This window comes from Apodemus sylvaticus, chromosome 2 (assembly GCF_947179515.1).
Source record: "Apodemus sylvaticus chromosome 2, mApoSyl1.1, whole genome shotgun sequence".
NCBI lineage: Eukaryota > Metazoa > Chordata > Mammalia > Rodentia > Muridae > Apodemus > Apodemus sylvaticus.
Window position 1 is genome coordinate 36,029,599 of NC_067473.1, and position 25,382 is coordinate 36,054,980.

General features: G+C 37.7%; 1 protein-coding gene across 1 annotated transcript in view; it reads right to left on the minus strand.

The window, feature by feature from the left end:
* The window catches only part of Thsd7a (thrombospondin type 1 domain containing 7A), a 413,636-nt gene that overhangs the window by 41,105 nt on the left and 347,149 nt on the right, over positions 1-25,382 (minus strand). The window contains exons 12-13 of the mRNA XM_052173249.1: positions 22,627-22,821; positions 20,990-21,253 (exon numbers count right to left, since the gene is read on the minus strand). Of these exons, the coding sequence (XP_052029209.1) occupies positions 20,990-21,253; positions 22,627-22,821 (459 nt within the window). The remainder of the gene's footprint in view (positions 1-20,989; positions 21,254-22,626; positions 22,822-25,382) is intronic.

Here is a 25,382-nt window from a genome sequence, read left to right on the forward strand (position 1 = left end):
GAAAAAGTGTTTATGATTGAGTCTGGCTTTTTAAATGAGTATTAATTCTTGTGTTCATTCAACTCTCCTATTTTTTAAACTAAAAAAAAAATGTTGAAATAATGATAGATGCATATATAGCTTTAAGAAGTAAGATGCAGCATTTCCTTGCATATTTTCTCCAGTTGCTTTAGTGTAATTTGAATGTACTTCCTGCTGAGATATTGACATCACTGATGAAATCCCCTGAGCTTCTGACCTACCTTAGGTTTCCTCAGGTATATGTGCACTCATTTGCAAGGATGCCAGGGACACTGTGGTCAGGCAGTGGTGAAGCCAATAAAGTCTTGAGGAGGGACAGATTTATAGCATGCCTTTCTGTACATGAGTTTTCAGATGCTGATAGGATATTTGTATATTTGCATTTTTATCAACTACCAGCTACACAACAATAGTTTGTGTTTGTGCAAGTCCATTAAAGACACTTATGGAAGTGAGGCTCCAGAGTCCTCTTTTGAGTCCCATTCTTAAACACAGTCTCTGATTGCTAACGAAAATATTATTTTATTTAGCAAAACATTATTTTATTTAGCAAAATTATTATTATTTTATTTAGCAGAAATATTATTACTAAAATGATGTTTGCTATTTTGACATCTTACAACAGACTTTTGAAAACTATGTGACTAGAATCACACAGCGAGTAGAGCCAACCATTGACAAATGATGGTACCGAGTCGGCTCTAACTTCATCATTGGATCAGTTTAGTAATGGATTCATAATTGTTGTCCCAGTGACGACAAGTTGGGGCTGGGGTATAGGTGCTGCATCAAGAGGTGCATTTGTTGCATCTTCCATTTGCTGTATCTCTTGGACCCACTTGGGTTGCAATCAGGTTAATACAGATCCACTTTTCTTTTCCACCCCATTCTGCCTAACTGTAGGACAGGAGTTACAAACTAGCTAATCTGTCAACTCTAAAACTGTGAGCCAAAATATACCCTCCTCTGTTTTCATGGGTACACCTTCCTATTTAAAACTACTTCCATGCTCTCCAACTAACAGAATGAATAAGTAAGATATAATACATTACCACAGGAAAATAAAATGCATCATTTTTTATAGTAAACAATCTTCAACAGCATACAGAATATGCAGGAAACCCACCATACAATAGAGAGTGAAAAAGAAAACTAGAAAGCCTGGATGAAATGGATGATTTTCTGAACAGATATCAGGTACCAAAGTTAAATCAGGATGAGATAAACCATCTAAACAACCCCATAATGCCAAAATAACGCAGTCATTAAAAATTTTCCAACCAAAAGGAGCCCAGGGCCAAGTGGTTTTAGTACAGAATTCTATCATACCTTCAAAGAAGATCTAAAACCTGTCTCTTCAAACTATTCCACAAAATACAAATAGAAAGAATACTACCCAATTCTTTCTATGTAGCCACAGTTACACTGATACCTAAACCATTAAAAGGACCCAACAGTGAAAGAAAACTATAGACCAATTTCAGTTATGAATATTGATACAAAAAATACTCAATGAAATTCTGTCAAACTGAATCCCAGAACACATCAAAAAGATCATTCCAGGGGGTGCAGGGATGGTTCAATATACAGAAATCTATCACTTCCATGGCCGCCTGTCCTTTCTGCTGAGACAGACTCTTGCCAAGTCTGCCACAGTAAAGACACCATCTCCTGATACTTCCTAAAGAACCAGCCACACTCAGGGCATTTGGTGTGAACCCCCTCCCATGTCTGGAGGCCCAGAGCTGCTACTAGGGATCCAGCAGGACCCGCTACCCAGCAACCAACAAAACTCCACCCTCCCAAATACCAATGCCCTTCCATTCCTTCTGTCTCTTTCGCCACCTCCTCCCCCGTCTGCTGTCCAGTCTTCTCTTGCCAGGTCTGCCACAATGAAGACACCATCACCTGATACTTCCTAGAGAACCAGCTGCACTCAGAGCATATACTCAGGGCATTTGGAATGCAGAGAGGCCTGGGATCATAGGAGAGCTGGTCTCCCAGGAGTGCCTACATACCTGTGTGCACAGAGAGGACTCCAAGGAGAACAGATACACAGGCTTGCAGGACAGATAAGCCACAGTCAGAGACAGCAAAACCAGCTAACACCAGAGATAACCAGATGGCAAAAGGCAAACACAAGAACATTACCAACAGAAACCAAGGCAACATGGCTCCATCTGAACCCAGTTCTCCCACAACAGCAAATCCTGGCTACCCCAACACATTGGAAAGCAAAAGCTAGATTTAAAATCATATCTCATGATGCTGATAGAGGACTTCAAGAAGTACATAAATAACTCCCTTAAAGAAATACAGGAGAACATGGGTCAACAGGTAGAAGTCCTTAAAGAGGAAACAAAATATCCCTTAAAGAATTTCAGGAAAACACAAACAACCAAGCAAAGTAACTGAACAAAAACATCTAGTATCTAAAAATGGAAGTAGAAATAATAAAGAAATCACAAAGGGAAAAAACTCTATAGATAGAAAACCTTCCTTAGAAAGAATTCATGAGTCATAGATGCAAGCATCAACAACAGAATACAAGAAATGTGGAAAGAATCTCAGGTGCTGACAATACCATAGAAAACATGGACTCAAAAGTCAAAGAAAATGCAAAATGCAAAAAGTTTGTAACTGAAAAAAATCCAGGAAATCCAGGACACAAAGAGAAGACCAAACCTAAGGATTATAGGTACAGAAGAGAGAGAAGATTTACAACTTAAACAAACAGACTGGAACAGTACAGAAATTCCTTCTATCACATAATAATCAAAACACCAAATGCACTAAACAAAGAAAGAATATTAAAAGCAGTAAGGGAAAAAGGTCAAATAACATGAAGAAAGACCTATTAGAATTACACCAGACTTCTCACCAAAGACAATGAAAGCTAGAAGATCCTGGGCAGATGTCATACAGACCCTAAGATAATGTAAATGTCAGCCCAGGCTACTATACCCAGCAAAACTCTCAATTACCATAGATGGATAAAACAAGACATTTCATGACAAAACCAAATTTACACAATATCTTTCCACAAATCCAGCTCCATAATGGGTGGAAAATACCAACACAAGGTGGGAAACTATACCCTAGAAAAAGCAATAAGGTAGTTTTCTTTCAATAAACCCAAAAGAAGATAGCCACACAAACAGAATTCTACCTTTAACAACAAAAATAACAGGAAGTAACAATCACTTTTCCTTAATATATCTTAAATCAATAGTCTCAATTCTCCAATTAAAAGACATAGACTAACAGACTGTATATGTAAACTGGACCCAACATTTTACTGCATACAAGAAACCCACCTCAGTGACAAAAACAGTCACTACCTCAGAGTCAAAGGTTAGAAAACAATTTTCCAAGCAAATGGTCCCAAGAAACAAGCTGGAGTGGCTATTCTTATGGCAGATAAACTTGACTTTCAACCAAAAGTTGTCAAAAATGATAAGGAGGTACACTTCATACTGGTAAAAAAAAATCTAGCAACATGAACTCTCAATTCTGAGCATCTATGCAACAAGTGCAAGGGCATCTACATTCATAAAAGAAACTTTACTAAAGCTCAAAGCACACATTGCACCAGACACAATAATAGTGGGAGCTTTCAACAACCCACTCTCAGCAATGGACAAATAACAGAAACAGAAACTCAAGGAGATACAGTGAAACTAACTGAAGTTTTGGATGAAATGGCCCTAACAGATATTTTTAGAACATTCCATCCTAAAGCAAAAGAATATACGTTCTTCTCAGCACCTTATGGTACCTTCTCCAAAATTGACCATATAATTAGTCACAAAACTGGCCTCCACAGATACAGGAATACTGAAATTATTCCATGCACCTTATCAGATCAGCACAGCCTAAGGCTGGTCTTAAGTTCGAACAAAAATAACAGAAAACACACATACACATGGATATTGAATAAGCTCTACTAAATGATAGTTTGGTCAAGGAAGAAACAAATAAAGACTTAGTATTTAATGGAAATGAGGATGCAGCATACCAAAATTTATGAGACACAATGAAAGCAGTGCTAAGAGAAAAATTCATAGCTCTAAGTGCCTCCAAAAAGAAAATGGAGAGAGCTTACACTAGCAGCTTGACAACACCTGAAAACTCCAGAACAAAAAGGAGCAAATGCACCCAAAAGGAGTAGATGGCAGTAAATAATCAAACTCAGTGATGAAATTAACCAAATATAAACAAAAAGAATCAACAAAACAAGGAGCTTATTCTTTGAGAAAATCAACAAATAGATAAACCCTTAGCCAGATTAACAAGAGGGCACAGAGGCACTACCCAAATTAATAAAATCAAAAATGAAAAGGGAGACATAACAATAGAAACTATGGAAATTCAAAAAAATAATCATAACCTATTACAAGAGCTTATAATCAATAAAACTGGAAAATCTGGATGAAATGGACAATTTTCTGGATACATGCCAGGTACCCACATTAAAACAGGATCAGATAAACCATCTAAATAATTCTATAAGTCCTGAAAAAAAATAGAAGTAGTTGTTAATAGTTTCCCAACCAAAAAAGTCCAGGACCAGATGGGTTTAATAGGGAATTCTATCAGATCTTCAAAGAAGAGCTAATACCAATATTCTTCAAACTATTCCACTAAATAGAAGCACAAGGAACACTGCCCAATTCATTCTATGAAGCCACAATAATGCTTAAGCCTAAACCAAACAAAGACCAAACAAGGAAAGAGAACTTCAGACCAATTTCCCTTATGAACATTGATGCAAAAATACTTAACAAAATTCTGGCCAACAGAATCCATGAATGCGACAAAACTATAATTCACCAGGATCAAGTAGGCTTCATCTCAGGAATATAGGGATGGTAGGACATACAGAAATCCATCAATGTAATCCACTACATAAACAAACTCAAAGAAAAAATACACATAGTCATTTTATTAGATGCTGAAAACCTTTTGACAAAATTCAGCATCCCTTCATGATAAAAGTCTTGGAGACATCAGGAATTCAAGACCCATATCTAAGCATAGTGAAAGAAAGAAACCAGTAGCCAACATCAAACTAAATGGATAGAAACTTGAAGAAATCCCACTAAAATTGGGGACCAGGCAAGGCTTCCCACTTTCTCTCTATCTAGTCAATATAGTACTTGAAGTCCTAGCCAGAGCAATTAGGTAACAAAAGAAGGTCAAAGATATACAAATTGGAAAGGAAGAAGTCAAAATATCACTATTTGCAGATGATCTGATTGTATACTTAAGCGACCTCAAAAATTCCACCAGAGAACTCCTAAAGCTAATAAACAACTTCAGCAAAGTGGCTGAATATAAAACTAACTCAAACAAATCAGTAGCCTTCCTCTACTCAAAGGATAAACAAGCTGAGAAAGCAATTAGGGAAATGACACCCTTCACACTAGTCACAAATAGTATTACATACCTTGATGTGACATTAACCAAGAAAGTGAAAGATCTATATGACAAGAATTTCAAGCCTCTGAAGAAAGAAATCAAAGATCTCAGAAGATGGAAAGATCTCCCATGCTCATGGATTGGCAGGATTAATATAATAAAAATGGCCATCTTGCCAAAAGCAATCTACAGATTCAATGCAATTCCCATCGAAATTCCAAATCAATTCTTCATAGAGCTAGAGAGAGCAATCTGCTAATTCATTTGGAATAACAAAAACCCAGGATAATGAAAACTTTTCACAACAAACGGTCTCCTAGGGAAAATCACCATCCCTGACTGCAAGCTCTACTATAGAACAATAGTGATAAAAACTGTATGGTATTGGTGCAGAGACAGGCAGGAAGATCAATGAAATATAACTGAAGAGCCAGAAATGAACTCACACACCTATAGTCCCTTCATGTTTGACAAAGGATCTAAAACCATCCAGTGGAAAAAAAGATAGCATTTTTAACAAATGGTAATGGATCAACTGGAAGTCAGCATGTAGAAAAATTGGCCCATTCTTATCTCCTTGTACAAAGTCCAAATGGTTCAAGGACCTCCATGTAAAACCAGAAGCACTGAGCTTATAGAGGAGAAAGTGGGGAAGAGCCTTGAACACCTGGGCACAGGGGAAAATTTCCTGAATAGAACACAAATGGCTTATTGTCTAAGAATTGAACAAGAATCAACACATGGAACCTCATAAAACTGCAAAGGTTCTGTAAGGAAAAGGAGAAGGTCAATAGGACAAAACGGCATCCAACAGATTGGGAAAAGATCTTTACCAATCCTACACCTGATAGAGCTAGTATCCAATGTATATGAAGAACTCAAGAAGTTAGACTCCAGTCAGAAAATGTGGTATGTATACACAATGGAGTACTATTCAGCTATTAAAAACAATGAATTCATGAAATTCTTAGGCAAATGATGGAACTAGAAAGTGTCATCCTGAGTGAGACACTTTATCACAAAAGAACACACATTGTATGCACTCACTGCTAAGTAGATATTAGGCCAAAAGCTCAAAATAAACAAGTTACAATTCACAGACCACAGGAAGCTCAAGAAGAAGGAAGACCAAAGTGTGGGTGCTTTGTTTTTTCTGAGAATGGGAATAAAATACTCACAGGAGCAATTATGGAGACAAAATTTGGAGCAGATACTGAAGCATAGGCCACCCAGAGACTGTCCTACCTGGGGATTCATCCTATAAACAGTCACCAAACCCTAACTCTATTATGGATGACAAGAAGTACATGCTGAAAGGAGCATGTTATGGTTGTCTCTGGAGGGGCCCTGCCAGAACCTTATAGATACAGAGTCAGATGCTAGCAGTCAACCATTTGACTGAGCAGAGTCCCCAGTGGAGGACTTGGAGGGAGGACTGGAGGAGCTGAAGGGGTTTTCAGTCCAATGGGAAGAACAACGATGTTGGCCAACCAGATACCCAGGTCTCCCAGGGACTAAGCCATCAACCAAGGCGTACCCATGGTCATTCCATAAGTGTGGCAGAGGAATGCCGTGTTGGGCATCAGTAGGAGGAGAGGTCCTTCCTTGGTCCTATGAAGGCTTGACAGATTCCCTAGCATGGGGAAATCGAGGCGGGGTAGGTGGGAGTGGGTTGTGTGGAGGGGCATATTCTTGGAGGCAAAGGGTAGAAGGATTGTTTGGGGGGTTTCTAGGAGGGGGAAACAGAGAAGGGGTTTAGCATTTTAAATGTAAATGAAGAATTTATTCAATAAAAATGTATAGCAACTTCTAAAAAAAAGAAAAGAAATCCATCAATGTAGTCCAATATATAAAAACTCAAAGAAAAAATGCATGATCATTTCATTAGATGTAGAAAAAGCCTTTGATAAAATTCAACTCCCAGTCATACTAAAAGTATTGGACAGATGAGGAATTCAAGGTACATACCTAAATATAATAAAAGCAATTTACAGTAAATCAATAGCCAACATCAAAGTAAATGGGGAGAAACTCACAACAATCCCACTAAAATTGGGCTGCCCACTTTCTCCCTTCCTATTCAATATAGTATTTGAAGTTCTAGCTAGTGCAATTAGACAAGAAAAGAGATCAAAGTGATATGGAGTGGTAAGAAGGAAGTCAAGTCATCACTATTTGCAGATGATATGACATAAGTGACCTCAAAAATTCTATCAGAGAGTTCCTTCAGCTGATAAACACCTTCAGCAAAGTGACTGGATATAAAATTAACTCAAACAACTAAGTAGCCTTCCTCTACTCAAAGGATAAAAGTAACAAGAAAGAAATTAGGGAAATGACACCCTTCATGATAGTCACAAATAATATAAAATAACTAGGTATGACTCTAACCAAGGAAAAGAAAGATCTATATAATAAGAACTTCAAGTTTCTGTAGTAAAAAATAGAAGAAGATCTCAGAAGATGGAGAGATCTCCTATGCACATGGATTGGCAGGATTAATATAATATAAAATGGCCATCTTACCAAAAGCAATCTACAGATTCAATGTAATCCCCATCAAATTTCCAACTCAATTCTTTATAGAGTTAGAACAATTCTCAAATTCACTTGGAATAACAGAAATTTCAGGGTAGCAAAAAATACACTCAACAATAAAATACACTTCTAGGTGAATCACCATCCCTGACCTCAAACTTTACTATTGAGCAATAGTGATATTAAGAGCATGGTACTGGTGCAGAGACAGGCAGGTAGATAAATAGAACAGAACTGAAGACACAGAAATCAACCCATACACATATGGTCACTTGATCTTTGACAAAGGAGCTAAAACCATCCAGTGGGAAAAAAGACAGCATTTTCAACAATTGATGCTGGTTCAACTGGCAGTCTGCATGTAGAAGAATGCAAATTGATCCATATCTATCTCCTTGCACAAAGTCCAAGTCCAAGTGGACCAAGGACCTCCACCAAAAACTAAACACACTGAATCTAACAGAAGAGAAAAGGGAAAAGCCTCAAACACATGGCCACAGGGGAAAACATCCTGAACAGAATACCAATGGCTTATGCTTTAAGAGCAACAGTAGACAAATGGGGACCTCATAAAATTGCAAAGTTTCTGTAAAGCAAAGGATACTATCAACAGGACAAAATGGCAACCAACTGATTGAGAAAAGATATTTACCAATATCAGTTTTATTTCTGATAGAGGGCTAATATCCAAAATATACAACAAACTCATGAAGGCAGGCTCCAGAAAACCTAATTATCTTATTAAAAAACAGAATACAGAGCTATATAGGGAATTCTCAACTGAGGAATATCAAATGGCTGAGAAACAGCTAAATAAATGTTCAGCATCCTTAGTCATTAGGGAAATGTAAATCATAACAACCCTGAGATTCCACCTCACACCAGTCAGAATGGCTAAGATCAAAAACTCGGGTGACAGCAGATGCTGGTGAGGATGTGTAGAAAGAGAAACACTCCTCTGTTGCTGGTGGGATTACAAGCTGGTACAATAACTCTGGATATCTGTCTGGCAGTTCCTCAGAAAATTGGACATAATATTACCTGAAGACCCAGCTATACTTCTCCTGGCCATATACTGAAAAGATTCTCCAACATATAACAAGTACACATTTTCAACTATGTTCAAAGCAGCCATATTTATAATAGCCAGAAGCTGGAAATAATCTAGATGTCCCTCAATTGAGGAATGGATACAGAATATATGACACATTTACACAATGAAATACTACTCATCTATTTAAAGCAATGATGTCATGAAATTAGCAGGCAAATGGATGGAACTTGAAAATATTCTGCATGTGGTAACTCACAAAAACACACACACAGTATGTAATCATGTATAAGTGGATATTAACCAACAGTTCAGAATACCCAAGATTCAATTCATAGACCATATGAAGCCTAAGAAGAAGGAAGACCAAAACAAGGATGCTTCAGTGCTTCTTAGAAGGTGGAACAAAATATCCATGGGAAGAAATACAGAGACAAAGTGTGGAACAGAGACTGAAGGAAAGGCAATCCAGAGACTGCTCTACCTAAGGATCCATCCCATATACATCCACCAATCCCTGACCCTATTGTAGATACTGGGAAGCATTTGTTGACAGAAGCCTGAGATGGCTGTCTCCTGAGAGGCTCTGCCAGAAACTGGCAAATACATATGTGGATGCTTATATCCAAACATTTGACTGAGCAGGAGTGGGTGGGTGTGGTCGCAGATGGAGGAATTGGAAAAGGGACTGAAGGAGCTGGGGGCGGGGGTTGTAGCCCCATTGAAGGAGCAACAGTGTCGGCCAGACCTCCCCCCCCCCAAGCTCCTAGGGACTAAACTACCAACTAAGGAGCATACCTGGAGGGACCTATGAGGGATTGCAACCTGGGAGAACAAAATAGGCTGGCCTGATCACCCAGTCTCCTAGAGACTAGACCACCAATCAAGGAATGTACCTAAAGGGATTTGTGGCTCCATATACATACGTAGCAGAGGATGGCCTTGCCAGATAGCAATGGGAGGTGCGGCCCTTGGTCCTGGGGAGGTTTGCTGCCCCAGAGTTGGGGCATGCTAAAGCAGTGGGGCAGGAGAGTGTGGGTCAGTGGAAGAGTGCTCCCATACAGATAAAAGGGAGGGGGAGGGCAGATGTGAGATGGGGGTGGTGGTGGAGGGGTAACCAGGAAGTGGGATATCATGGGACGGGAGGTTGGTGGAGGGGGTAACCGGGAAGTGGGATATTATTTGAGATGTAAACGAATGGAATGATTAATAGTAATAAAAGAAAAACATTAAAAAAAATAAGAAAAGAGTGAGGTACAATAAAAATTTCCAGAAAAAAATGCCAGATCATCCTCTGGAGAGCACATGTACCTGGTGAGCCTTTGAGAGTGGTGGATTGTTACAGATAGGCAGAGGAGACAGTGCTGCTTAGAAAATACACTTGATTCTGAAAAAGGTATCTGATATATTCATATATGTCTAGAAGAAAGTCTAAGAAAGAACTTAAGAAATCCTTCAAAGTACTGCTTACTAAAAATTTAAATAGTGTACTTATTATTTTAATAAATTGAAGTGATTAACCTTATGTTGAATTTATTTGTGATTTGAGTAGGAAAACAAGCCACAGTTAGTGTTTTGGGTAGAAACCTTTAAGAGCCTAGATCCTTTGTTCTATAAAGATGTAACATGTTTGCCTTCAGACTATTTTGTGTTACTGAAGAAGGAGGTATAAAAGATTTATGTCTGATTTTTTAATAGTATATTCCAGAGAACATTTCAAAAAACCTCTATTAAACTTCTAAAGGACACAAATTATAAAATAAGATAAAGAGACAACAACAGCAGAATATATTTTCCAATCTCTTATTTTTATTTCCCAATGTGTAGCCACATTCAATAATTGCCTGTCGTGTTTATCTAGCACTATTAAAATCCTTAATGCTGCCAGTGAACTGCCAGATAAGCATTCCCTTGCCTGTTCTACTGAGATCATTTTTGAGGGCAATTAACATCAAACAATCACAGGAGATGGAACATTTCAAGCATTTTAAGGCTAAATAAATTGCTGGCAACTTATTGCAATTTATGGTTTCTGAGGAATGCTAAAAGAAAATAAATGACAATGTTTAGGGGTGTTAAAACTTTTAGCAATTCAACAGCAATTCTGATACTCAAGAAAATCAAGCTGAGACTTTTGATCATTTGCTTTAAAGTCTTTATATGTTGTTACTATTGCTTCAGTTTGAAAAAAACCACAAACTATTGGAAGCTTCTAGGGGCAGCCACAGGACAATCTGCCTTTGAGACATATGCAATCTCCTCATTTATTTGAATTATGAACATGTAGATAAAGGAGCTGTCAACAACCTTCACAATTAGTAAATTATGTTCCTGAAAGGTGCACTGCAGATGATTAAATAATTTATTCTGAAAGCACATAGAACGTATTGGTTAGTAAGATTTACAACTCTGTGAATGAGTCACTCCACTGCAGTCTCTGACACATCTGGATTAGTCTAAAAAGAAATCTCTCTCTCTCTCTCTCTCTCTCTCTCTCTCTCTCTCTCTCTCTCTCCATATATATATATATATATATATATACACACCCCCCCCCCCCACACACACACACACTGAAAATGACTGCAACCAGAACCAGGGTAATTTAAGTAGACTTTTATCAGTGAATGAAAAATTTTTGAAGATATTTTGTAAACGACATATTCAAAACTGGTAATTTGGTAAATTATAGAAATAAAACTATAACATATATATCTAAACACCAATATTTTAATGTTCTACTCAAGCTCATATTTGATGAAAAGTCGTGACTCAACATTGGGCAATGAATTATGATAGTGAAGTGAAGTATGTAGGCATATATAACAAAAATGCCATTTTGATTTTATTTGTTTGTTTTAGAGGCAGTTGCAGGTACAGCTCTTCATATTTACTATGCACGTATGCACAGTATCCTTAGAAAAGCGGAAGGGTTTGTTATGTTACTTCTATGCCATGTCTACTCAAAATCCAAATATAATCAGATGGGTTTGGGTATCTCCATCCAGGTACAAACAAAGTAGAATTGTATATATGCTCATATCAAGGATTCTACACATTTCACAGTTGTGATATAACACAACAAGTACTGATCAGTTCTGTAGTTATATAAAAAAGCTCACATGGGGCTAGGGAGGTACCCAGCAGGATGCAGTACTTACCTCCAACCTTGAAGACCTAACTTCCAACCTGGGAGCCCACATAATGGAAGAAGAGAACCCACACTTATGAGTTATCCTTTGACTTCCATTCATATGGCACATCCTTCCTCCCACATACACACAATAAACAAACAGGTAAATAAATAAATTAGTTAACATGGATGTCACCCATATTTTCACTGGATATAGCTCATGTCCGTCCCTTTGCTCCCTTTGGATGACATTAGAAGCGATGAGAAGTCAAAGGCTAACAGAGAGTTAAGATTCAATGGTAGAAAGCACTGGTAGACAGATTCCGTAGTCTCTTTTTATTAGTTAGCAGAGTGAGTTGTTCTAAGTTGTTAAATTTATTCTAAGCAGTGAAATATACTCTTCTCCAAACCAGAAAACCAATCTGACCACGAAGAGGGTTTTAACAATTATGCTGGACATCATTACCTGAGGAGCTCAGTGGAACCATTTTAAGAACCACATTTTCAAGCAGAGAGAAGAGCTGAGGTGATATGATTTGCTGGCTAGTTTCATGTCAATTAGACACAAGCTGGCATCAACAGAGAGAGAAAAGAGCCTCAAATGAGAAGTCTCTACTAGATCAGGCTGTAAGTCAGTCGGTAAGGCAGTGGTTCTCATCTTTCCTAATATTGTGATCTTTTAAGACAACTCTCTATGTTGGGGGTGACTGTAACCATAAAATTATTTTGTGGTTACTTCATAACTGGAATTTTGCTATTATGAATCATAATATATACCTCTGTGGTTTCCAATGATCTTAAGTGACTCCTATGTAAAGGTCATTCTGCCCTCAAAGATATCAAGAAATGATACTATAGCGTGGCTTCTCAATTAGTGCCTGATGGAGGAGTGCCCAGACTATATTGGGTGGTGCCATCTATGGGTTGGTGGCATTGGGCATATGGTGGCATCTATAAACGAGCAGGTTGGGCAAACTATGAAGAGCAAGTTGGTAAGCAGTACTCCTCATAACCTCTAAATCAGCTCCTGCCCTGCTTGAGTTTCTATCCTGATTTCTTTTGATGAGGAACCGTGATGTGGAAACATAAGTTGAGTAAACCCTTTTCTCCAAAGGTAGATTTGGTCATGGAGTTCATCACAGCAATAGAACCCCTCACTAAGGTGCAAGCATACACAAACAAAACAGCAAGGACAGTTGTTTGTCCTGTCACACATGCCATGAACTGTAGCTGTGGGGAACTTCCCAAGACTCTTGCTCTTTACCCCCATGATGGGGCTACAGGGAGCCCCAGGAGCACAGAGCTGAGTCCATATCCAGCTTAAATTAGCAGCTGTACAATAGTTCTTTCTTTGTGCTCGGTATCCTCTGGGATTCCCTATTTCTCTGTCTCTTCAGTTTTGAATTGTGTTATCCCAGAAGAAAGTCAGATGTGTACTTTGGAATAACCATTGTACAAAAGCAATACTAACAGTGTACTTTATCAAGTGAGAAATTAAAAATTATGAAATGGGTTAAATAAGTTTTCATAACTGAATTTGCTTTTGGAAAATATTAGAATTCCATTTCAGTTTGTGTATAAAACAAACTGAACATTCCATTGCCTCTTGATTTAATCAAATATGCTCTTCCTGGGCTGCACATATCCACCATGACTGAAACAGTTTCTTACTTAATTTAATTTCTAAGTAACCTCTAGTGTTAAACTTATGTCCTCCTTAGAATCCCATCAGGAAAGTAATACATTTCAGTTCTGCTGTGTTGAGTGTTTATGTGCACTATCTGAAACATCTAATTCTACCCAATTTCATTTGTTTTTTAGTCAGACATGTTTTGAGTTTGAGTCATGAGTAATGCACAAACAGTCAGACTGGGATCTATGTAAATCAGGTATTAAACTAACATTGTCCTCACCTGACATGTTTTTCTCTTCTATGTTTTGCTGATGAGTCTTTCTGTTCCCACATATTTTAGTAATAAGCAGCATCACACCTATAGCACCTGGAGATCCTGAGCAAGGAGACATTGTCTGATGTTGACAATCTTTTGCTTTGGACATTGAAACCTACATCTGTTTTGAAATCATTTCAGTATTATGGCTGAAGAAGGGTGGTGAGATGAAAATGCTTAGGGTGTTAGCAATAGTGATAAATGCTACCACACAAGTGCATAACTTATAATTTGAAAATACTTAATAACACATTAAAATGTTATTTATACAAATTTTGGTATTTGTACAATATAAAATACTTTGTATTAATATAAGTTTGTTTCACTTAAAAATTTTTAGGGATTTATTTTTCTTTTAATTACTGATATTGTACTGCAAACTACGTATGTGCAGATTCTGTATGAGTAACTTTGGTTATAGTAACAGTTTTTGCAAAATCAAACTTGAATGGGTATGCTGTGAATCCCAAGGTGCTTGCAAAATCAACTATTAAAGCCATTCAATGCTGAGTAGCCCCTTATGTGTGATTATCATTTGTTAGCATAGTAGGCAGAGAAAGAAAGCAGGGATGATATAATGCAAATGGCCCTCTTTCAAAATTAATGTTAAGATGAAATTAACATCACACTAATGAAGCTTGTATAGAAACCATTCAGAGCCTCAGCTTTGATGTGCCAGAAAGCAAATCTAATAAACAAACAAACAAAATGAAACTATGCAATTCAGTCTACAAAACATGCCAGCTATCTGACTGCCTCTGTGATGTCACATGGCATAGAAGGTTAGGGAGGCACTGAGTCTTGACTATTGAAGACTCGAAGTAAAATGTGTCCAACACCTTTAAGTTAACTTGTATTCTGTTTACAACAAGAGCACCATATAACTTGGAGCAAACTCTCACTGCTCCAGCTAAGCTGAACACACGTTTCCCTTTCGATGCTTTGACAGACATATTGTGAATTTTGAGGGATATGCAGACATATGTTATTTTTATGATTTTAAGAGTTTTCTTCTTTATGTATGAAAAATGTCATAGTAAAATGCTAAGGTGTATTGTGATATAAAATTTGGAATGGTTTTATTGATTAAAGTTCATTTGAGGACTAGCAGATAAGCTCAGTGGGTTGAAGAGCCTGCTTTTGACAGGCTCACTGTCATTCCCATCCATACTTTCCATGACTGATTATCAATGTATGGGCATGTGGAGGCGTAAACTGTTTTGCTGCTAACAGAGTACCTACCTTAGGTTCTGGAGGGTAGTTTCTCTCTGACCGCTCCTGATTACTTTCTTTTTTTATTTGTTTGTTTGTATGTTTTTATTAGATATATTTTTTATTTAAATTTCAAATGTTATCCCCTTTCCTGGTTTCCCATCCGAAAACCCTCTATCCCATATCCCCTTCCCCTGCTTACCAACTGACCCACTCCCACTTCCCTTTCCTGGCGTTCCCCTACACTAGGGCAATGTACCTTCATAGGTCCAAGGGCCTCTCCTCTCACTGATGTCCAAGAAGGCCATCTTCTGCAACATATGAAGCTGGAGCCATGGATCCCTCCATGTGTTCTCTTTGGTTGGTGGTTTAGTCCCTGGGAGCTCTAGGGGAACTGATTGTTTCATATTGGTGTTCCTCCTATGGGGTTGCAAACCCCTTCAGCTCCTTGGGTCCTTTCTCTAGCTCCTCCATTGGGGACCCTGTGTTCAGTCAAGTGGTTGGCTGAGAACATCCACTTCTGTATTTGTCAGGCACCAACAAAGCCCCTCAGGAGACAGCTATATCAGGCTCCTGTCAGCAAGTACTTGTTGGCATCCACAATAGTGTCTGTTTGGTAACTGTATATGGGATAGAGAGGAGGGGCAGTCTCTGAATGGCCTTTCCTTCAGTCTCTGTTTCACACTTTGTCTCTGTATCTCCTCCCATGGGTACTTTGTTCCCCCTTCTAAGAAGGGACAAAGTATCCACACTTTAGTCTTTCTTCTTCTTGAGCCTTATGTCGTCTGTGAGTTACTTTCTATCCTGAGCAAATTGAGGCACACTTGATATAGCATGGTACTCCTCAGTCTGTGTTTAGCAGAGGCCATCTATGGTCTTGTTGAAGTGAAGATTCTGCCTCTTGCGCATTTGCAGTGAAAGATATTTTTATACTTACAACAGCTTGCCCATCTTCCCTGAACCAATTTTTGTATAACTAAGATTTAGATCAACATTCAAATAACAGGGCTGCTACTACCTTATGTTTACAAATAATGTATACCTGGAACACAACTATGCCCATTGGCACATGGTTTGTTCACAGCTCTTATCTTTCTATCACTCTACAGGTTGTAACAATGACTAAGAGTCACAAGCTCTAAAATAACTGTTATCTGCCCCTTTAATAAAGCATTAGTTACAAGTAATTTAACATAATACTCAATTATTGAGCTTCCTCATATTCTGTTGCTGTTGCAACTCTTTGATATTTTCAATGGCTATATTTTATGGTGTCACATATTTAGCAATGAGACTCATAGAAAAAGTAACTCAGTTGTTTACTTAATACTAACAATGATTTGGCATTAAATGTACACTTCAATCTTAGGCTACTTACAGATACTTCAGTATGGTTTAAACTGCCTATTCACAATAGTAAAAGCTGAAATATCAAGCATTTTTTATACTTTATATCTCTACTTATAAAACATATCTTTCAGGGAAAACAGTTGGAATAATTATTCCTTACTTTCACAGAGGCCAATATCCTAAACTCTCAATTAAATTAGAAATCACACTTGGAAAAATTCAAAACATCATGATTACTAATAGGAAGCAAAAGTTAGGTTATTATACAATCAGACATTTTGAACAGGGAATGTTAACAGTGAAAGAACTTTTTATTATATGGGTATTCATGATCTAATTGGACAGGATTGCTGTGTGGCTATTTGTTTCTCCCATGTAGTAGACATATTGGAACTTGGACATTGAATCAGGATTATCTAGACATTTTGCAGCACATGTAGTTCTCATTTATCCTAAGGATCATCACAATTGATGATCCTTATGGTTGTCTTCTAGAAACATGCAGCATGGGTAGTGTAGCTAGAGGTAAAAAAGTGCTACAGTGCTCCTGATCAGCTCTAACCGTACCAGGAATTAGCCCTGTTCACATTGAAAACTTCTCTCAAGTATTTCATTCATTTATACATTCTGTAAATGTCTATTGTGCATCAAATCTTCCAGAAGTTAAGAACATAACAGGGAGTTTAGGAGTCTAACATGTTCTAGCAAATCTATATTTATGCATGGTAGATGAAAACACATAGAATGCATATACTAGGTAAACTCTATGGTATGCTTATAGGGTGATGCATGTCTTATAAATACCAGCTGAATAGCAGAATGAGGGATTTTAGAGTGCTGGGTCAGCTTAGACATTTCATGATAAAGTTTTCCCCCATATACTTGAATGGAATTTTGCATGTATCGCTTGCATACGCCAAGTAACCTCTAAGATTCTTTAAAATATTAAGACAAACTAACATAATTGTTTTAAGTTTTATAATGGAAAGAACAGAAGTTTATGTAATCTTAAACTACACACTAAGATCTGATCTTATTAAAAGACAAAACAAACAAAAAAACCAAAAAAAAAAATCCCCAAAATATCAGATCTGATTGTGGGAATATAATTGTAGCTTTTCTCAACCCAGAGTCTATCATCATAAGAAAACCTAAACTGTAGTAATAAAATTATGCTCCAAGGTGAAGAAATTAAAAAGGGCTGGCCACATGGAAAGTAGTCTAAACTAACATACAATTAAACCTGGGAAAGTTGAATTGCATCACACTGTAATTACTGATAACATAAGTCACAGGATAGACAGCAGAAGTTGGACAGACTGCCCCAAGGCAAGAGGGAATTGATTATGAGATTAAGTCATTGACTTCATACAATAGGAGTCAACTTCATGCTTAAAATGAAGCACTGAGATGGTTTTTCTCCAAGCCGCATAAAGCTCCAAATCTGTGATCCATCTAGAAAGTTGACTTGGCTTTAGAAGGCAAAGAGCAATTCGGAGTGAGCCTAGAACTGTGTAGTCAACTTTGACAATCCACAAACTACAAACTGATAGCAAATAACATGAACATAAAACAGAAATCTGTTCAAAGGGATGAAATTTCTTAGCTGTTCCTTAGAATTAGTGTTCGTAAATGTTAAAACAACCAACCAGATGCCCTATTACAAATGAAGAGATTGAAGATGATGATGAAGACTGGGCACACCATCTTTAAAGATGACAGAGTCACAGAAGAACACAGATGGATATGAGCCACGCTGTAGTTGCTGGAAATTGAACTCAGGACCTCTGGAAGAGTAGTCAGTGCTCCTAGCCTCTGAGCCATCTCTCCAAACTGGGATCCAGCTCAAGGGGAAGCCCAGGACCCTGAGACTGTTATTGATGCTGTGGTGTGTTTACAGACAGAAGTCTAGCATGGCTGCTCTCTGAGAGACCCAACAAGCAGTTGAAATAGTCAGATGCAGATATTAGCACCCAACTAATGACAGAAGCTGGGGATTCTTGTGGTTGAATTGGGGAAAAGTTGGAAGAAGCTGAGGAGAAGAGCAGCCCCATGGGAAATCGCAGCAGTCTCAACTGACCTGGACCCCTGAGATCTCTCAGACACTGAGCAGCACACAGCAGCTTCTGTGAGGCCCCTGACACATACATAGCAGAGGACTGCTGGGTCTGGCCTCAGTCAGAGAAGATGCAGCTAACCCTCCAGAGACTTGATGCCCCAGGAAGTGGAGAGGCCTGGTGGGGTGGGGATGGGGGTGGGGACATCCTTTCGAAGACAGGCGGGATGGTGTAGTGGAGGAGGTATAAGACCTGGAACAGTTAAGGGGCAGACCAGGAAAAGGATAAAGTCTGAGTGTAAAAAGCAATAAAGACTTAAAATAAATAAATGAATGAATAAATAAATAAATGTATATCATGAAAAGAAAAGAACGCAGATGGAATGGGTTTCTAGGGGAAGACTTTTCTAAGGTTCTTTCAAACTCTTCATAGGATTCTTTTGCTGTTTGCACCTTTCCTGGATTGTAGAGCTGTATTCTCCAGGCCTCAACTTAATCACACTAAGGTAAGACCTCTGTCTTTGGCTAACTTCAATGACATTTCTGTTTTACAACTTTTAACTATGTTATGTGGTTTTGTTACATTTATTAGATAGCAAATTGTGATTTGAGCCAAAAGTTTGTTTATAAGCATCGGAATTATATATAGCTCAGTGGTAAAATACTTACCTTGCATACACAGTTCTGCTTATGATCTCTGTCACTTCAAAAAAATTATTTTCTTTTCCAGTCCCAAAATATCACTGCTAAAATTCTTATGCATCTAATTAGTAGACCTGAGTAAAAGTTGAACTATGTGAAAGGCATTCCGCAAGATCAGGGTAATGTTCAAAACAAATTATAATCTCAGTAAATCATTACACATAACAAATTAAATGTGAGAAAATCATGCAGTCCAAGAGAAACTCAATTTAAATGATCTTTACTTTCATATTGAATAACAATTCAAAATTTGATATATTATCATCTCAAAAGAGGAAAGGTGTCTCTACTTTTGGAATCTAATTGATAATAATTTCATAATTTTATGCTGACTATAAAATCATGTAGCTTTTTTAGGTATTCTCAGACTTTAAAACTTCTTCTCTTAACATTGATTACTCCAAATGCAGAAATCTTCCATTTAGTAATGAACTCATACCATCCTAAGAAATATATCTACAGCTTTGAGGATTCTTCGGGGTCTGAAAAAACATGAAATAGGAGGCAATGCTAAACTAAGGAGCAAGATTTCTAGAAGTTCCTTTGCCGGGGAAAGCTTAAAAGACGGGAAGAAATATGTCAGCATGATACTTTGAAAATTTATAAAAATGAAATGGTACTATTAGCTTGCATTGTCTTCTGGATCATATACTAAAACTGGACTAGACTTTTTTTTAATAGCACAAGTTATTTCAGCAAGGTTAGAGGGTAACTGTGGTGGATTTTCTCCTAGCAATTTAATTTTTCCATTCTTGGTCACTTCTATAACAAGGTGGGATATCACTGTCTGAATTTTGTGCTCCCCCAAAAAGAGTCCATCTGGAGCTCAGACTAACACTATAAAATGACTTCATTCCATTAAAAAGCAGATATATTAAAGTTTAAAAATGGTAGTAAAATATTGCTCCTGCTATATTCAGACCAAAACTTAAGGATTCACTGTATACACTGGCTCTGAGTAGGCACTAAATACACACTTTCGACAACTAAATTATTGTCCCTGTAGTCTATTTTATAAAAGAAAAATAGGCATAGTTTCCTAGAAGTAATTTTTGCTTTTCCCCCTAGGCTCAACTGGACTATGAACAGATGTTTGAGAGTTTTGCCTTTCCTGTCTGCTCCTTTAATGCCATTCTGGGCATATTGCAAGTTTGTCAGTTGGGTTATTAAAGTCTCCCTCATTTAAAAGTTCAATCTGCTGTTTGTATTAGAATCTTATGCATTTATTCCTAGTCCCTTTCTGTTCACATACCAGTTTGGGAATGTTGGGTCTATTGGATGAAGTCTGTTGATACGTCCCAAGAGAATGTTCTATAACTATTCTTGCCTTTGTGTGTAAGATTGTGGTCCCCATAATGCTGCTTCTAAGCAATTTAGGGCTTATCTGCTAACTCTTGAGTCTTATGTCCTGTTATAAACAGAGAGTGGATTGTGGGATGCATATTATTCTAGTTAGAAAACACTTCTGCAATCTTTCCTATAGACTCTATGATAGAGACATATTTTACCTACATTACCAAAGAGCAACACAAACACTGCAGTGATAGATATTGGGTTACCATGGCTGTTGCATCTCGATGTTTCCACGAGTCTGCCATTTTGATCGTAGCACGCCATTGCTTGGTAACGATATCCTTGTCCACATTCCTTACTGTCGCTTTGTACCTTCGTTCCCAACAGCACCTCAGCCTTCCCTTCTGGTAAAATACAGTCTGACCAGTTCCCCACTGGCTGTGCATTATATTTGTCACAGGGACAGTACTGGGTCTCGATCAGAGGGTACAAGTGGGAGTTTTTACATTTTTCCTTCTTTTTACTTTTTCCTGTGGGAGAGAATTATGTTGGAAAATATGTTATTAATTTCTAGTATCCTTAGAATTTTCACATCCTTATAATTCCTTTCCTTGCTTTTGATTTTACTCAGCAGTGGCCTATAAATAAGTGATATCTTTTCATTTCTAAGTGCTTTCTAAATAAATTTTTTGCTGATATTGGGTGCTTTGTGCCTTGCAGAGTAAAACTTTTCTTATTTTCTCATTTAAAAATAGTCCGCTTTGCATAAAGGATTGCAGTTGGGTTTGATACTCTTTGAAATGCTGAAATCTTCATGCTTGTTCTAACTCAGGAGTTTGTGGCAATTGCACTAACCTCTTCTTTTTAATATATGCAAAAATGCAAGATGCAGAGAGATACATACTTTGCCGGATTATATATTATTTTCTGTTGACTGCAAATTGCTGACAGAGTTTCACGGGATTATAGTCTAAGGTCAATTTCTTGGCATATTATTTTGAATCTTTCAAAGTTTCTGAACAGCAGTCATTTTGATATTCTTGATAACAAATACAGACAATAGCAGTAGTATTCAAAAAGAAGATTTGGATATCAGGATAAAACTTAAGGAAAGTTTTGAATCAAAAGAAATTCTCTCTTAAAAATTCCTCACATGTATACTTTAAGTTTTATGTATACTTTAAAATTATATATTTAATTATGCTAGCAATATCATATGAAATATTTATGATATATAATTGAAAATTTGTCATATATAATGTATTTCTTAATTACATTATACAATTTAATTATGCACATGTGCATATATATATATATATATACATACACATATATAAAATCAATATTTTGTTTTTTTTCTTCCCCTGACAATATGCACAATTGCATCCTGCTTTAGTCTATTCTCCTGTCTTCTAAACTGTTGATCTGGTCACTGTTGGTTTTTTTTTTTTAACTTTTTAAAGCAGTTGTGACTTCGTGTTTGACTGCAGGCTTCACTCATAGAATTAATGCTGCATTTCACATTGTAGGAGATAAGCTATGAGCTCAGGCTGTGCTAGTGAGAACAGGTTGAGATGATAAAGGGGTAGCCTCTACTTTTTGCTTCAGACACTACAAACTTCCTGGGCAAGTCCCTAAAGGTGCATGTTTAAAGAGAGGAACAAGTAAAATCTTCTATTATCTCTTGCCTAGGGAATAAGCTGCTTTTTCTTTCTTCTAAAATTATATGCTTCTTTCACTGTTACCTTGCATTAAAATACATACCTGGATCTACTGAAATATTCTGTATAACTGCAGCAACAATAAGGACTTTCAGACATACTCACAGAATGCTCTTGGTTTGAGCTTTATTGTATTTTTCTGTTGTGATAAGAGTTACATTTAGCATCCCAATTATTCTTACCAACAATAGCACGTTTTCTGGTCCTAACTGCACCACAGTCTCCGTTGCATGAAGAAAACTTGGACCAGCTGGTAAATTGACAGTCATCTTGGCAGGGGATCTGGCAAGCCTGGGTCAGGGCTGGCACGGGGCCTGCATACTGGAGGCACTCCTGGATGCTAGCCTGCCCTCCATCTTGCTTTCGACAAGTAATGGCTAAAAGAAAAGCATGTGTCTAATTACTCCATAATTTAAAAATTAATAGTGTTTTCACAGAGTGAGAAATTATCTTCTAATACCCACTTTATTGTAGAAATGTGGTTAGACTACTTCTAAGAATCACAGTAGACACAAGTGTGTGTGTGTGCGTGCGTGTGCGTGTGTGTATGCGTGTGCATGTGTGTGCGTGTACATGTGCATGTGCGTGTGCGTGTGCTTGTGTGTGTGTGTGTGTGTATGTGTACTGTGAGTGCACATTTAGAGGCCAGATTCTGACACTGAGTGTTTTCTATCTCTTTCTGCTTATTTTTGAGACAGGGTCTCTCACAGAAACTGAGACTCAACCATTGTCTAGACTGGCCTGCGATTAAGTCCCTACAATCCCCTGGCCCTTTCCCATCTAGCACTGGGATTATCATCACCCTCTACTGCATCCTGTTTTTTATGTGGGTGCTGGGAATCAAACTAAGATTCATATTCTTGTGCGGCAAGCTCTCTACTTACTGAGCCATCTCCAACCTATATAATTTCTTCAAATAACATATAACTTTCATTGGCTGCTTTGGCACAGGAAAACAATCTACCATACACATAATGATATACATACCCACACCACACCCACAGACACGGACATCCATACACACACATGCACAGACACAAAGACACACACACACCACATGCACAAACACACGTAGCACGCACACACACACACACACACACACACACACACACACACACACACATACACACACACACACCCCAGAACAGAAACACATACATACATAGATACATATACTTAGTGACATTAGACTAGATTCTATGAATGATTTAAATGTATTTCACATATGGACTAGATTTAGAAATGAATTTTAGTAGGAGAAATTATTGTAGATAATGTTGAACACAGAGTATTTGTCACAGTGCTTGAAGCAAATAAGAAGTCTCCAATGTTGCTTTAGGACATAAGCCAAACGATATTTTCTGTCTACAGAGGTCTCAGTGGATGCCCGATGGTTAGTGAATGGCAGTGGGAGAGCATGATTATGCAGCTTGTCAAACAGCCACAACAGCATAGAAAGCACTATTCTCTTCCACATTGAGAGTGCACTGGTGTGGCTTTTGAGTGGCTGATAGGTGACAATATTAAAACTCTCAATCCCTTTCAACCTCAAGTTCTTCACATTGCAGAAATATTGACTCTGGATTTAAAAATAAGATTGGAAACTCTTTGGTACCTGTATATGGGATGGATCCCCAGAAAGGGAAGTCACTGGGGTCCTTCAGTCTCTGCTCCACACTTTGTATCTCCTTCCATGGGAATTTTGTTACCCTTCTAAGAAGGACCGAAGCACCCACACTTTGGTCTTCCTTCTTGAGCTTTATGTGGTCTGTGATTTGTATCTTAGGTATTCCGAGCTTCTGGGCTAATATCCACTTATCAGAGAGTGCATACCACATGTGTTTTTTTGTGACTGCGTTACCTCACTCGGGATGATATTTTCTAGTTCTATCCATTTGCCTAAGTATTTCATGAATTCATGAATTCATTGTTTTTTATAGCTGAATAGTATTCCATTGTGCAAATGTACCACATTTTCTGTATCCATTCCTCTGTTGAAGGACATCTAGGTTCTTTCCAGATTCTGGCTATTATAAATAAGACTGCTATGATCATAGTGGGGCATGTGTCCTAATTACATGACTAAAGATGCTGAACATTTCTTTAGATGCTTCAGAGCCATTCCAGTTTCTTCAGTTGAGAATTCTCTGTTTAGCTCTGTACTCCAGTTTTAATAGGGTTATTTGACTCTCTGGAGTATAACTTCTTTGTTAGTTCTTTGTATATATTCAATATTAGCCCACTATTGGATGTAGGATTGGTAAAGATATTTTCTCAATATTTTAGTTGCCATTTTGTTCTATTGACAGTGTCCTTTGCCTTAAAGAAGCTTTGCAATTTTATGTGGTCCCATTTGTTGATTATTGATCTTAGAGCATAATCTATTCTGTTCAGGAACTTTTCCCCTGTGCTTAAGGCTCTTCCCCATTTTCTTTTCTATTAGTTTCAGTGTATCTGGTTTTATGTGGCGGTCCTTGATCTACTTAGACTTGAGCTTTGTATAAGGAGATAAGAATTGATCGATTTGAATTCTTCTACATGCTACCCATCAGTTGAACCAGCACCATTTGTGGAAAATGCAGTGCATTTTTCCACAGTTAAAACTGGATGGTTTTAGCTTCTTTGTCAAAGATCAAGTGACCATAGGTGTGTGGGTTCATTTCTTGGTCTTCAATTCTATTCCACTGATCTTCTGCCTGTCACTGTACCAATACCATGTGGTTTTTATCATGATTGCTCTGTAGTACTGCTTGAGGTCAGGGCTGGTGATTCCTCCAGAAGTTCTTTTATTGATGCCAATAGTTTTTGCTATCCTTGTTTTTTTTTTTTTTTTTTTCGGATGAATTCCATCCCATACACGGTTACCAAACCAAGACACCATTATAGATACCAACAAGTGCTTGCTGACAGCAGCTGGATATAGTTATCTCCTGAGAAT